This window comes from Lepus europaeus, chromosome 18 (genome assembly GCF_033115175.1).
Source record: "Lepus europaeus isolate LE1 chromosome 18, mLepTim1.pri, whole genome shotgun sequence".
Lineage (NCBI taxonomy): Eukaryota > Metazoa > Chordata > Mammalia > Lagomorpha > Leporidae > Lepus > Lepus europaeus.
In genome coordinates, this window is record NC_084844.1 from 23,927,547 (window position 1) to 23,942,826 (window position 15,280).

General features: G+C 62.3%; 1 protein-coding gene across 1 annotated transcript; it reads right to left on the bottom strand.

The window, feature by feature from the left end:
• Positions 1–2,678: 2,678 nt before the first annotated feature.
• OSBPL7 (oxysterol binding protein like 7) lies at positions 2,679–15,083 on the bottom strand. Its single transcript, XM_062216723.1, has 23 exons — positions 14,951–15,083; positions 13,632–13,785; positions 13,412–13,537; positions 13,234–13,287; positions 12,252–12,365; positions 11,802–11,909; positions 11,593–11,710; positions 10,910–11,013; positions 10,545–10,637; positions 10,330–10,462; positions 10,156–10,250; positions 9,959–10,054; positions 9,228–9,365; positions 8,621–8,714; positions 7,759–8,006; positions 7,508–7,645; positions 6,170–6,233; positions 5,975–6,053; positions 4,988–5,132; positions 4,758–4,902; positions 4,547–4,673; positions 4,314–4,436; positions 2,679–4,222 (listed from the first exon to the last, which is right to left on the bottom strand). The coding sequence occupies exons 2-23, from the start codon at positions 13,704–13,706 to the stop codon at positions 4,114–4,116; spliced, it is 2,526 nt and encodes an 841-aa protein (XP_062072707.1). The 5' UTR covers positions 13,707–13,785; positions 14,951–15,083; the 3' UTR covers positions 2,679–4,113.
• Between the last annotated feature and the right edge of the window lie 197 nt (positions 15,084–15,280).

Genomic DNA, 15,280 nt, shown 5'->3' on the forward strand with positions numbered 1-15,280 from the left:
TACAGGCAGAGGCCAGGTCCTGTTGGGGAGGGGACCTGCGAGTGTGAGGTGGCACCCTTCCTCCTGGTCCCCAGCGCAGTTGCCAGGGCTCAGGCTTCTCTGGTTCTCGAGCTCCACCCCGTGGCCATAGGGCCAGCTGCACCCGAGCGCTCCAGGCTGGGTGCCGGGGCTCTGCCCCAGCACTCCGTAAGCTGCCATCTGAGCCCGCTGGCCGGGTGTGGGTGCCCCCCACCATGTCCGCCCCTTCCACCCCTTGCCGGCCCCAGAGTTCTCGCTGAAGTCTTACTTAGGGCAGGTGTCCTTTCCTGCCCCTCAGCCTCCATCTTTGCCAGCCTGGGGCTTCCTGGACTTCCAGAACTTTCCTGTGTCTCAGGTGGATAAGGAGTGAGCCAGCAGATAGATTCCTCTATGTCTCTCTGTCACTATGCCTTTCAGAGAGACAAAAATAAATAAGTAAACTATAAAAAAGAAAAAGGAGGAAGGAAGGGAGCGAGACTTTTAAAGTTATAAAAAGCAAACTTCAAATCTATTCTGTGCTGCAGTACTGACAAATAGAACTGTGTTATGACCTGAAAGGCTTGGTTTAAGTTTCCAATTCCCAGACTCCTCAGCGTTCCTGGGCAGTGCGGGTGGACAGGGCCCCAGGCCAGTGCTGCCCTGGATTTGCCACTGCCCTGCCGTGCAGCGTAAGCAGGTACAGCTGCCCTGGAGGAGGTATGCCTGGGAAAGACACCCGCACATGGGGTTAGGGGCCCAGGACCAGGGCGTGGTCTATGAGGGGATCGGGTGGACACATTGCCACAACCCTCAGCGTCCTCACCCAGAGAGGAAGGCAGAACAGGACCCTAAGGCACAGGGCCCCAGGCGGGGCACCTCTTGTCTGGCTCTGAGGGCGGCAGTCTTCCCATCGCCCACTCTCCCTGCCTTTCTCTTTGGAAGCCCCAAGCTGGGGGACAGGCCTACATGCAGGGATTCCAGCAGGGTGTGTGATGGGCTCAGGGGCTACAGCAGCAGATGGGATGCTCACAGAAACGGGCAAAGCCCTCATGTGAGGAGACTTGTGGGGAGTGGGGATCCTGCATCAGCCGTCTTGGGGGCCTGCTCCACGGCTGTGAGGGGACACCCTCCTGCAGACCGTCGGGGCAGCTTCCTGGACTGCTAGGGACACGTGGTTCTCCCTGACGCACCAGCGTCCTCTGACGGTGGTGCAGCGCCCGGCCATCTGCAGGGCTGTGGGCGGTAAACGGCGCCTGCCCCTGCCGCTCCTCCCAGCTGAGCCGGACCCGCCACCGCCATGTGCCTGGGAGACTGGCACTGGGAGCCCACGGTGCTGCCGCCACCTCCCAGGTGGGGCTCAGGTTAGGGCTCAACAGTGCTTTCTAGATCCTGGGCGCCCTCTTGAGGATGCTTGGAGAATCTCAGCACCTTGTCCAGGAGGCCAACAGCCCGGCTGACCTCCATGGTTGCACCTGCTCGCTGCCCCTTCCAGTCTGTTTCTCCACCCACACCTCTCCTGGAGCCCAATCCACCCCCTGCCATCCTAGGCCAGAGCCTCCATTTTGAAGCCCTCTCAACAAGGCCCAGACTGCGCAGGGCCCTGGCATCACAGGGCATAATGCCAGAGGTTTAGAGTCTGCGTTTTTTATCTAGCTCCCTGCTAATGGGCCTGGGAAGCAGCAGGTGATGGCCAGAGTACTTGGGCCCCTACAACCCAGTGGGAGATCCTAATGGAGTTCCTGGTCTCTGGCTTCAGCCTGACTCCGTCCCAGCTGTTGCACGCATTTGGGGAGTGAAAAAGCAGATGGAAGATCTCTTTCTCTCCCTCTGTCATTCTGCCTTTCATATAAAATAAATGTCTTTAAAGTTTGTAGAAAATGGGGGGCCAGCACTGTGGTGTAGCGGGTAAAGCCACCACCTGTAGTGCCGTCATCCCATATGGGCGCTGGGGCAAGTCCCAGCTGCTCCACTTCCGTTCCAGCTCTCTGCTGTGGCCTGGGAAAGCCGTAGAAGATGGCCCAAGTGCTTGGGCCCTGCCCCCCATGTGGGAGACTGGGGAGAAGCTCCTGGCACCTGGCTTTGGATCAGCGCAGCTCCGGCTGTTGCGGCCAACTGGGCAGTGAACCAGCGGATGGAAGACCTCTCTCTCTCTCTCTCTCTCTCTCTCTGCCTTTCTTTCTTCTCTGTGTAACTCTGACTTTCAAATAAATAAATAAATCTTTTTAAAAAAGAAAATGGGATCCAAAGACAAGTTCATTTTGGTGCAAAAATTTGAAATCCATGCATAGTTTTTTATAGCAGGCATTTTCCTCATATGCATGAATCTTAAAATGTTTTGCCCCAAAATAACCTTACCTTTGGTGCTGTGGGTTACACTGCTGCCTGCAGCGCTGCCTGCATCCTATATGGCGCTTGCTCAAGTCCAAGCTGCTCTACTTCCAATCCAGCTCCCTACCAATGCACCTTGGAAAGCAGAAGATGGTCCAAGTCCCTGGGCCCCTGCCCCCCATGTGGGAGACCCAGAAGCTCCTGGGTCCTGGCTTTGGCCTGGCTCAGCCCCAGCCACTGCGGGCATTTGGGGAGTGAACCAGCAGATGGAGGATCTCTGTATCCTTCTCTCTCTGTAACTCTTTCAAATATAGAATTTTGTAAAAATTATCTTTTGATTCTATTTTCCACAAACTTATTGCAGCAGCCTCGGGCTGGGTGGTTTAAAATCAGACATTGATTCTCTCACAGCTGAGGCCAGAGGGCTGAATGAAGAGAATGAAGATGTCGGCAGGGTCGGTTCCGCTGGGAGGCCCAGAAGGATGTCTGTCTGTCTCTCTCTCTCTCTCAGCCTCGTCCATGCCTCTTCCTGGCTTCTGATGGTTTCCAGCAACCCCTGGCGCGCCTGGCTTGTGGATGCATCAGTTGAGTCTCTGCCTCCCCCTGCACGTGGCCTGCTGCCCCGTGTCTCTTGCACACGGTCACCTTCCCTCTGTGCATGTCTGGGCGCCCACATTTTGCTCTTCTTACAAGGACATCAGTCACCACGCACCATGACCTCATTTGAACTTGACTCAATTCGCAAAGACCCCATTTCTGAGCAAAGTCACATTGACAGGAGCCAGGAACACGTCTCCTCGCGGGACAGCATTCAACCCAGGACAGTGGCCAAGGGCCTTCCCCGACGAGCACACGCCTTTTCCAGTGAATGGTCACAGGCCAAAGTCTGGGAGTCTTTATTGGGGCTTGGAATGTAATAGCAGTTCCCCTGCGCCAGAGGGCAGCCTCCAGGAAAGGAGCAGCAGCTGTGGCCGGCGCCCAGCGCAGGGCTGTCCTGGCTCCGTTAAGGGATCCTGCTCGCCGGCAAGCAGGATGCGGGCACACACGCATGCGCACACGCTCTCCTACACGGACGTCCGCACTCACACCTGTTCACTCGCTCCCAGTGGGTCTGAGGCCAGGCGCCTCGTCTGCTCCCCGCCTCTCCAAGAGGCGTCGTGCATGGGGGATCTGCTGACTGAGACGGAAGGGAACCGCTTGCGGGTCAGGGCGCAGGGGCGGGCAGCTGCAGGCGCTGTGCAGTTTGGGGCAAGGGGATGTGGGGGGACGGAGGACTGGCCAGGGAGCGGCCATAGGAGCGGGAGAAGGTCCTGCTGGGCCAGGGCGAGGGGAACCGGTGCTGGAGAGCAGCGGGGCTGGGCAGAGCAGAAGAGGCCGTGTCTGCTCCCTCACTCACTTGAACCTCTCAGAACCCTGGGCATAGAATGCCTGGGGAGCATCAGGGGTCCCCTGTGTCCTAAGAAGGCACTGAAGTGGGGAGCAGCCCCTGGGAGCCTGGGGTCTCCCCCGAGCACCCCATGGGGGACAGGGAGGGGATGACGGAGCTTACATGCCGGCTGTTGGGGCAACAAGACTGGGGAAGCCTGGATGCTGCTTCTCACCCAGCCACTGGGTGGCGAGGAGCTGAGATGCCGGCCGGCCCTCTAGCCAGCAGAGGGGGGCCACCGCCAGGGCTGCCCCTTTGATTGAAGGGCAGTGAGGGAGGAGCCCGGCCCCACCCATGTGTCTGTGGCAGGGCTGGGGGCAGGAGGAGTGAGGCCCCGGGTCCCCCTGCCCCCAGGGCCAGGGCTACCAGAGCACGGCCCCGTCCAGGTTCCCATAGCCGGGCTCGGCCCGCAGCCTCCAGTAGGTGTTGTTGGTCACCCACCACTCCTTGCCGCTGCTGTCTGTCTGCCGCCTGGGGGGGGGGGGGGGGAGGGCAGCAGGAAGGGGCATCAGATTTAAGCCCGGGCCCACTCCATCGAAGTGGGGCAGGGCGCGGCCGGCACCTGAAGAAGCGAGCCTGGTGGGCGATGTGGTTCTCCTCCATCACTCTGCGCCGGTCCCGCTGCAGCTGCTCGATCCTTCTCTTCTGGGCCTCGGCAGCCTGCACGTTCCCCTCCTCCAGGTACCTGGGGTGCGGATGCAGTCAGCGGGACTGGCCGCAGGCGCTCCCAAATCCCAGGCCTCCGGGCCCCAGATTTGCATGGCGCGGGGGCAGGGCGCACGGCCAGGCACTGACCGCTGGTCGGGCCGCAGCCGCGTGTCGGTGGAAGGCAGCGTCCGCTTCAGCTCCGCAGTCAGCTCATTCAGCTCCAAGGCAAACTGAGTGAAGCCGAAGTTTCGCTCATGGTTTGGGGGCATTGAGTCTGGGGGGAGGCAAGGGGCTGGGGCAGGTGGACTGTCCACAGCTGCCCTCAGCCCTGCCCAGCCCTCCCGACCGCCCCACTTACTGGGTTTCCAGATGCACTGACCACCTGGCGGGGGTCCCCGGTACAGCCCCTCGTGCCACTTCCCGAAGAGCCGGTGGAGCACACGGCCGCTCCGGCTGAACACGGCACCCTGCACCTCGTGCACATTGGAGCTCCAGTACTTGGCCTGCAGTGGGCAAGGCGGGGGCTCAGGGAGGGGCCCCTGGCCCTTACCCAGGGCTGCTGGGGGCGGGGCGGGCCGGGACTGCCACCTTGCAGAAGGTGATCTTGCAGTGGCAGGAGCTGTCCTTTGTGTTCCGGATGAGCACCTCCCCGTAGTGCTCGATCCAGCGCTGGCCACTCAGGATGTTGTGGATGCAGGATGTCACCTTGTTCCACTCGAAGTGGTCCCCAAACCTGCGAGAGAGGGCACGGGAGGGAAGCGGCCGGCCCTGGGGAACAGGTGAGTAGGGAGCGCCTGGGGGAAGGCGCCGAGGTCCTGGGTTCTGTTCTGCAGTGCAGGAGGACTTGCACTTAGCAAGCAGAGCCACCTGCGTGGAGGCAGGCAGTGAATGCGCTTTCACGTTCAAGCCCCTGAGCCTTGAAAAAACACAGACAGGGCGCCTGCCCTGGGCTACAGGGGCACAGCAGGGGCGGTAGCACTGCCATCCCCGGGGGCACCTGTTCCTCTCATTTGATTCGTGGGCAGACCAGGCTCTGAGGCATCCCAGCCTTCTGCTCCCGGCAGAACCCAGGCTCCCACCCAGGACTTCCGGCTCCGAGACCCGTGGCCGACTCCTGGACCAATCAGAACAAGGCCTTTCCCCTCTGGCTTCAGCCTCCACCTGTAAAATGACCTTAGGGAGGGTTTTTCTAATGTGGGTTGTGACCCAGGCATCCTGAAATCAGTTTAGGTTTCTCTGCCTGGGCATGCATGTGTGTGTGCTGTATTGCATGCACATGTATGTACACATGTGTGCACCACCTCAAAGCGTCAAATGCACTCCTAGTGTGAGTCAGAGCCAAAAGTGTCAAAGCCGCTGAGTCAGACGACCTTGACGAGCCCTTCCTGCTTTACTGTTCTAGACTTTTCACCTTTCTGTATTGCCAACTGCTGTAAATGCAGATGGAAAATGTACAGTCACCACCTCCCCTCCCTTGCTGCAAGCAGTTCCAGGCCAGGCCTCTCTCACCCATCCCCAGCACTTGTCCCCTGAGGGCTGGGCTAGGCCTGGCTGCCGGGGGCTCAGGGTGCTCACCTGGGCAAGCTGACATTGACCATCCCCACTGGCACGATCTCCAGGGATTTGCCCCAGAACTTGTTCTTCCACTTCATGTCTGCAGTTGGGTTGAGGAGGGAGAGGCATCCCGGAGATAAGGCCAGAGAATGTCCCAGCCCCTCCCCAGCTGCCCTTTACCCAGCACCCAGCCTGCCTTGCGCCGCCGCTCCTCACCTTGCCAGAAGACGAAGTTCTCAGACTCCGCATGGCACGCCGAGATCGGGGGATGGTGGGAGACCTTGATGAGCAAAGACATCCTCTTGGGGCTGTCCCAAAGTCCCTTACCCACACCCACCCCATTCCCCTGCAAACCAGAAGATCAGTTAGTTCCAGGTCTCTTATCCCTGTCATCCCTGGCCACCACCCAAAGCCACCAACCCCTCTTCTCCCCAGAGGGTCCCTCTATTCTCCCCTCTGGAGCCGCCCTGGCCGACTCTGTTTATTTCTGCAGAAACAGTGGTGGGCGGGGCCTCCATGCCATGCCCTGCCTGAAACCCAGCTCCCCCAGGGGACCCTCTCCCCTAACCATTTCCTCCCTGCAAAGCCGATGACCCCCCTGCAGTGTCCACACCAACCCTGAGAGATGCCTGGCCTTGTCCTCACTGAGAACAGCTCCACCTCTGGAACCTGAAACCCTGATGCCCCACAGCCTGCCTTCCTGGCTGCAGCCCAGCACTCCAGGCCCCCGACTGCCCTACTTTCTCCTGGTCTGTCCGCCCCACCCTGGTTTCCCTTCCTTTCTGCCCATCACCGCCACCATCACACCTCATACCCTCAATGACCTCCTCCACCGCCTGCCAGAAACACCAGCACTGGTCTCCTGCATGTACCCGTGGCACACACCAGCCTGCCGAATTCCCCCAGAAACAGGGTCCCTGCACCTGACTCTCCCTCAGCGCCACTGCCCTGTCTTCTATTCCAGGGAAAAGCCTGCCAACAAATGGGGCCTGACACCGGCAGCGTGCTGGGCCCAGCCCAGGTGCAGGCCCTGCCCAGAGAGGTCTCAGTAGGGCGCCCACTGACCCCCTGCAGCGGCAGCCCCAATGCTCCCACAAAGGGAAGTTCCCAGCCCATCACTGGCTTCTTCAGTCCTCCTCGCCGCCCCTTGCCTTCAGGATTTAAAGCTAATCAGAAACCCCAAACCTCCTATCTTGACCTCTTTCTTGCCCGCGCTTCCAGTCTCCTCTTTGCCCACCCCTAACCTGCTCGGCTCCTTGACACTGGACACCCCACCCTCTCAGCGCAGGACCTGACTCAAGGTCGCCCCCTAGAGTCCACCCCCAGGTGGAGCTTCTCTCCTCTGACCTCAGAGCCCTGGACAGGAACTCCCCGTGACCTCCCCCGGGGGAGCGGGGAGCTCCCTCCAGCACAGCCGCTGACACCCCCAGCATGTGTCCCGGGGCCTGGCCCAAAGATGACTGCCCCTGCTCCTCTGACCCCTGGCTGCTCTGACCCCAGCCTCTGTCTGTGCCCAGCAACCCGAGGCCGGTTCTCGTCTCCCGGCACCCACACCTGCTCACTAATGAAGCGGAAGCCGCGGTCGGGCCGCTCACACTCGTAGGTCTCCCCGAGGACCGGGTTAAAGGGCTTGCAGCCCGCGCGGTGGTACGTGGAGGAGTAGGCCGAGACCGCAAAGGCGGCGATGTACACCTGCGGGGCGGGGTGGGGGGAAGCGCCGGGCTGAGGGGGGCGGGGCGCCAAGTCCCGGCCCTGGGGGCGGAGCTTCAGCGAGCAGGGGCCCTGGGGCGGGCGGGGGCCAGTACCATGCGCTCGCAGGGGTCCGCGATGCGGCTGGCCTGGTCCAAGAGGCTGCTATACTCGAGTTCCTCGCAGAGGCGCTGCAGAGTGTTGAGCGGCTCGTTGAGCTGCACCGGCATCGACACCTTGGACAGGTCTTTGCCGATGTTGTTGCGAAGAATGTTCCACAAGCTGACGTCGGCGCCGGGGCCGCTGGCCGCGGGCAGGCAGCGGCGGCGCGGGGGCCCGGCAGGTCTCCCTGGAACACAGCCCCCTGGGCCAGTCCCAGCCACATCACTCTCCCCGAGGACACTGGCGTCCCGGCCACGGCAGGCCACAGGCTGGTCCACAGGGCACTTACTTGTAGAACTGCTGCCTGACAGGGGGGCGGGATCTAACTCTGGACCAGCTCTCTGGGGATTTTGGTGGCCACAGGGCTAAGAACCACCCGGGGGGGGACAGGTGCCACTGCTGGACAGCCTGTGCCCTGGGAGCCTTCCCAAGGCCCCACTTTGGCCTTCTATTCCCTTTAGAAACATAGAAACAGGTGTCAGGATGCAAATCATTCAGCCCATTTTATAGATAGGGAAGTGGCTCCAAGAAGAAATGACAGGTGCAAAGCCACAGTACTAAAAACAAGGGAGACCCTTTCATTTCTCGGTCAACCCTATCTGAGCCTTCCCAGCCTGTGGACAGAAACCAGAGCCAGGTCTGAGCCCGGCCCGGGCCCCAGGGCTGCTCCTGGAACATTCCCAAGCTCATGGCCCAAAGCTGTTCATGCCAGTCTCCACAAGGGGCTGCCTCTGCATGGGGCCTGGGCCAGGGGCAAGGCCTGTGTCTGCCACGCACACACACCCCCGCCCCGCTGGCCCACACCCTGGCTGGCACCTTGCGGACAGCGCTCAGCTCCCCTGAGATCCAGCACCTCCTCGGACAGGCTGGTGGTGACTTCGCTGGTGCACGACTCCTCCTCTTCTGAGCCCTGGGATGGGACAGAGGACAGGCCGGGCAGTCTGGGCCTCCCTGGGGAGCTGGGCAGTACCCAGGGCCTGGCAAGAATCTGCCCAGCTAGCTCTTTGCTGGGAAGGGGGAGAGACATGCAGGGGGGCTCTGGGCCCTGGACACTGCCTTGGGGAGCCTGGCATTCGGAGTGTGCTGGCCACCTAGGGAGGGGCAGGGCCCGGCCCTGCGCCTGACAAGAAAGACAGGCACTTGCAGGGGAGCGGATGCCCAGGAGGGGGCATGGGGGTTGCTAAGAACTGGAGTCGGAGGCAAGGTTCCTGGGCAGGTGATGGGAGCTGGGACGGAGGCAGCAGTTCCAGGAGACGCTAACAGCGACAACGGGGAGAGCGGCCACATAGACTCGGCACGTTCCCAGAGAGAACGGCCCAGGGGTGGGAAAGGGAGCTGCGGGCTGCAGGTTCGGGTCTCTCTGGCCCCCACCCCTGCCTTCCCAGGTCGCTCTGCCCTTGCTGTCAGCTTCCCTCTCCCTCACCTCATTCTCGGAAGAGCTGGCGGACAGCAGAACCTCGCAGGCATCAAAGAACTCCGTGTGGGAATCGGCCAGGGACAGGACGCTGCTCTGCGACTGCTGGGGCGTCAGCTCTCGCCCCTTCATGTACAGAGCCTCTTGCTGCGGGACCAGGATGGGGGTCAGGGATGCGGGACGCCTCCTACCTGAAAGCTCCCTTAACTGGAGGCTGCCTGAGTCAGGGAGGGGCAGAGGGGAGCTGGGGAGGCGGGAAGGGGCACGGGAGGACCTGCCGCCTGGGAGGAAGTGGCAGGGCTCTGCCATAACTGCTTCTACTTCCGGGTCACGGACTGGGCCCCCTCAGGGCCCTCTCCCTGTGTTAACCCACCCCATCCTGACACGCCCCCTGGGAGGCCAGAGCAGACTGGGACCCGAGAGCTGACATGTCCTGGAGTCAGATCCACCCCCAGTGGGCGGTGCCACCCCTAAGGTCCAGGTCAGCCAGACTGTAACGGGGGACCTGAGCCCACCAATTAGCATTTTCACAGTTCAATTTTGTCGCTGCTCTTCACACTCTGAATTAGACATCCAAGCACCAGGACAGTCAAGCGGCAGCTGCCACCGATGTGGGGAGAAAGCCGGTGGAGCCAGGATTCTGGGCTCTGTTCCCGCCCAGAATCCACCTCTGCCCCCTACGCTGGCCCTGCTGGGAAAGAAGGCACAGGAAGGAGGCCCTCGGGTGCGCGGCTCCTCACCTCCTCGGGGTTGAGGGAACTGAAGGAGTCGGCCGTGGTGTCCGAGGAGATGGACAGCGAGTGGAGGCGCCTCTGGCCGGCGGGGGCCTCGGAGATCTGGGGGGACAAGGAGCAGGGAGTCACTGCCACCCTGCCGCCCTCATCTCCGCAGAGCCAGCCCCGCCCTCCCCCCAGCCGCCCTGCCCCCCAGGCCTCACCCCCGTCCTGGACAGCTCTGAGCCCGGGTGCAGGTCCCGGAGTCGATCACGTTCAGCAGTGAGGGCGGCCAGGACACTGCTGAGGGAGTTGTGCACTGCGGGGGCGGGGCGGGCCGTCAGCCCCCTCGGCCCTCGCGCCTACTCTCCACCCCCCCACCACCACCTCACACTCACCCTTCTGTGCCAGGGCCCAGAAACTGCGCTGCAGGTGGGCGTAGTCTGGGGGGGGCAGCCCCCGGGGGCCTGAGGAGTCCCGAGACTCCAGGTAGCGAGACAGGTTGGGGACGGAGCCGTGCAGACGACCAACCTAGGGGGGCAGCGGAGGGTTAGAGGGCCACCCACATGCAGAGCACCCAGTCCCGCACCTGGGCGTCCATGCCCCACCTCACCCGCCCGATGGTGTCATCCTTGGCGAAGCTCTGTGTGCACCACATGCGGCTGCTCCGCTTCCCCTTCTTGGGTCTCTCGGTGGTCACTGAAGCCTGGCAGGTGGAGGCAGGGGGAGCTCACTGGCAGGGTGAGGGAAGGGGCAGGAGAGGCGGGCGGCCCCAGGGGAGGGCGCAGAGCCATGGGCGTGGGGGAGTCATGGAGACATAGCCTTGGATTGGGACAGGGGGGTGGGGGGCGAGACAGCAACAGATGCTGGGCTCTCTGGAAACTACAGGGACACAGAGAGGAATGGGGGGGGCAGTCCCCGCGAAGTAACAGGGATGTAGGACCCTGGCAGGCCGCCACCTCCCTCCCCAGCCCTTACCTGGTGTGTGGGGATCACAGGGGCTGAGGGGATGCGGTGCAGGGATTCCAGGCTCTGGAGGAGTCTGTGTAGCTCCTGCAGCTTCCCCTGACACTCAGAGAGCTCTGGGGGGCAGAGGGAGGAGCACGGGAATGTCGCTCCCCCAACGTTGGCCAGGGTCCCCCCAAGGTCTGTCCTTGTCTTCCTTCCACAGACATCACTGACAGCCGTGGCCACCCTGACTCTGCTCCCCTTTCCCTGCTCAGGGGCCCAAAGCACTTCCAGCCCCACCAGTGTGGCTTCCCCCTGCCAGGCCTGCAACCCAGTCTCCACTCTGTCTCCAGATACAGCTCACCTGTGCTGCCTGCACCCAGGCTGGGGCTGCCCTTCTCCTCCCCCTCCCCTGGCTTGCACCTCCCTTCTCAGCCCCTCTGCAGGAAGCCAGCCCTACAGTGCATCCTTCCCTGGCACTGCTCCTCGGCTTTGGCCACCAGTGTCGTCTTCGTCCGTGTCTACACGCCTAGGACACGAGCCCCACCATCCTCCATAGGACCAGGCTTTCCGGGGCAAGGCCCAAGTGGACCCGATCACCTTGGAGGCAGAGACTGTCACCCCAGATTCTCCCTGCTGCTGCTGCTGCTGCTGCCACCTGGACCCAACAGCGGGACCCTCCCGACAGAGAATCTGTGCTCAGGGCCCCTCACCATGAGAGCAGCGGTCCAGCCCATCACTGTCCCTCAGCCAGGAAGACACCTTCTCCCGAGGCCCAACCCCAGGCAGGGCCGCGGCACTGCCTGCCATCGGAAGCTGAGTGCCGGGAACCTGCAGAGGGAGTCCAAGCGGCAGGAAGGTGAGTGCTTACACTGCTGTCACGGGGTCCCATCCCCTGCCCCTACCCCAGGGCCCACCTTACCTTCCGCTGAGCAGCGCTGGGCAGGCCTCGGGCCGTGTCCAGGCGCTGGGCCAGGCGGTGGGCACGCAGCTGGGTCACCCAGCTCTGGAACAGGTCCTGGGATTGGATCTGCAGAAGCCACACAGGAAGGGGCTATCTGCAGGGAGAGTCTGGCTTCCAGGAGCAGGAAGTCAGAGCTGGCTCCACAGACAAGCAAGGTCTCCCTGGAGAGTGCCTGGTTTGGGCAAAGCCATCTTGTGGGCGTGTCTGAGCCCTTAGCGCTGTGCTTGTTCACGAAACAACCAACAGGGAAGGGCTTGGCCTTGGCTGTGTCACACGAGAGGAACTTTGTCCTTGTCAACCTCAAGGACAGATCCTGAGCTCCACACAGCCTCAGCCCCTGTCCCTGTGTGCCCCAGAACCTCTACCCGACTGGAGACCAAAACGCTCCTTGGCTGCCAGGGAGGTCACCTTGAGGTGGTAGATGTTGTCTTCAGTGTCAAGGTCAATGCGCTGGGCCTTCTTGTTGATGGACATGACCGACAGCCGGACATCGATGGAGCCATGGAGCTTCCCCTTGGTGATCTGGGGTGGAGGTGGGGAATAAGGGACTGGTTTTAGGCTCCCAGGGCCACAGAGACACCATCTCCCTGCAACCACTCCAGGCTTCAGGGCTGGGCAACAGGTTCCCTGTCATGTCCAATCACACTGTCAGTTCTGACTTGTCAGTTACCTCCTGCGGACAGAGCATTCCACTGTGTCCAGGCCTGTTCTGGACTCCAGGGAGTCACAGAGCCAGGCCCAGTGCTCTCACCTTCAGGAATCTGAGGGTGTCCAGGCCTTCGGCTCCTTCCCAGCATAAGCATAGGATAGGGACAAGTGACAGTAAGGCCTCGTGTCCAAGGTGCTTCTTTCGCACCAGGTACCATCATGCACATCACCTCCCTTGCACCACAACAGCCCTGCACCTGGGTGGTCCTTCTCTCCCCATCTTACAGATGAGGAAACCAAGGTCGATGGAGGTAGAGTCACCGCCTCAGTATACTGGGGGTTGGTTCCAAGATTCCCTATGGCTACCCAAATCCACGGACACAGTCCCTTGTGTAAGCTCATGCAGATCTGAGCGTGACCTCCCCGGATCCTCTGCCCACTTTACTCTACGTTACCGACCCTACCTAACACAATGGAAGCGCCATGTACACAGCTGGGAACATTGACAAGAAACAAGTATACGCATGTTCAGTAACAAACACAATTTTTTCCAATTATTTTCCATCCGTGGTTGATTGTACCCAAGAACGTGGAACCCGTGGATGCTGAAGGCCGGCTGTAACTCGCCCTGGATCCCACACTCAGCAAACAGTGGCCTCGTGAGTTCAACCTCTCCCCAGTAGACTCAAGGCCCCCAGAGCCCATCTCCTCCCACAAGCCCCAGCCCAGGCCCCACACTCACGTCTTGGCGGGTGGTCGCATAGTGAAGGATGCCGTCCTCAAGTACAAAGTATCTCTGAGAGGAACAGGAGCCAGAGAGGAGAGGGGATGGAGGAGAGAGCAGCGCCCGCAGGCTCGACCCCTTCCCCGCACCTGCAGTCTCCCCACACAGGGCCCTCCCGCGGCCCCGCCCACCCTACCTTGTGCCAGCCCTTCAGAGGCCACTTCCTCTTCTTGAGCAGGTGGCCTTCCTGCCTCTCAGGCCGGACCCCCTCTGCCCCCAACCTGCTGCGGGGCTCCTCCAGCACCTCCCACAGCTCCGAGGCCTTGGAGAGAGGGGCCAGCTGGTGAGGCGCCACGCCCCACCCCCTCCCCCTGGCCCAAGCCCTGCCACCCATCACCCCTGCATCCCCTTCGGACCTGCTGGGCACTGCTGGGCTTTGAGGACTGAGAGTTCTGGGCCAGGGACGGGGGTTCCCTCTCTTGGACATCCATGGAGGAGGGAGAGGCCACTCCTGGCTAGCAATACAGAGCAGCTGGGAAGGGAAAGGCGTCACCTGCTCCCGAGGGGGACCTTGGAGCGAGAGAGAGTCCCCATTAGCACAGACCCTGCTCTTGTCTTCCCCACTTCCACTGCCTCTCAGATTCCAACTCACCAACCACCTCCGCTCACCAGTCCTGCCTCTCCCGTTGGTCCCGGCACCACCCTGGGCGGGTCCCCCTGCCCACACCCTGCCACTATGGCGGCGGCAGCGGCAGCTGACCGGTGCCCAGAGAAAGCTGACAGAAGAGTGCCCGGCCCCACCATGGGCACACCCCGGGGTGCCAGGAACACACGAGGCTTTCTTGGGCGGATTCCCTGGGGTGACCAGAGGTGAGGCAGGGGAGTGAAGGACACGGCTCTGAGGAAAGACAGGGTCTCCGAGCTGGACAGGCGACATCTCACAAGCCAGCTGCCTCTGCCTTCAGCACCCTCCGCCCCAAGCCCCTACCGACTGGCCTCCCCGCTCTCTGTATGGGGAAACTGAGGGCCTGGAACAAGCCCCATCACCCCACCTCCCTGCCTCCTCTTCCCAAACACGCCCCTAAGATTCCCACCTCCGGTGCCCCCCATGCCCCCAGAGCCTTGCTGCTCCAGGGCCTCTGAGAAGCACTGCCCACCCAGAGAGCAGCACTTGGGGACACAGGGCGGGAGGAGGGCTGCCCAGGTCCCGCAGCAGTGCCTACAGGCGCCCTTGGCACTGGCCCTGGCCATTCTGGCTCCACTAGGAGATCAATAATGCATGCAGCTGTGCGTGTGTAAGCCGGGGGAGGGGACTGGAGGGGCGAGGTTGGCCCGAGGCTGAGGAAGCAGCCCGGATCTCACAGAGCCAGCGAGCACCTGAGGAGCTGAGGCTGGGAGGGGACAGGACGTGGCAGGGTAAGGTGGAGGGGAGGTTAAGCACGGGGGGGCCCCACACTGCAAGAGCCTGAGGGGGGGGCAACTCCTGTATTCAGCCATTGAAAGTTCCCAAACTCCGCCCATGTGTGCCCTTGCCCTGGCCCCATGGGATCCCCAGCCCCTTGCTGCTTGCCGGTGGAGGGGGAGGCTCCATCCGCGGGAAGGTGGGAGGTCCCCGGGGAGCCAGGCGGGTGTCCCCTTTCCACCTCCCCTGGTCTCCGGAGGAGCAGATCCTGAGCTCCAGGTGGGAGGAGGCCCTCCCCGGGGGATGTCAGCCGATGCCACCGCGGCCCCTTACCCCAAGGTCCATGGACGCCAGTGCTCCTTGGCCCGCACAGCGCTCTGCTTCTGAGTCACTGGCTCCCTCCTCGCGGAGCTGAGCAGTGGCAGCAGCTGCTGCAGGAACCAGGAAGGAAGGAGACGTTGGAGCCTCCCCTCTCGCCGGATCTCCCCACCTTCCCCTCCCTGTCCCCTCCTCCTGCCAAGCTCCGGGCGGCGGCCGCTCAGCTCTGCCCCCCTGCTCCCCGGAGGACTCAGGGCCGAGCGGAGCAAGGAGCAGGGAGCAGGAGCTTAGTACCCACTGGGCACGGTTCCAGATGGAGCAGAGGACAGAGGACGGGGAAGTGCT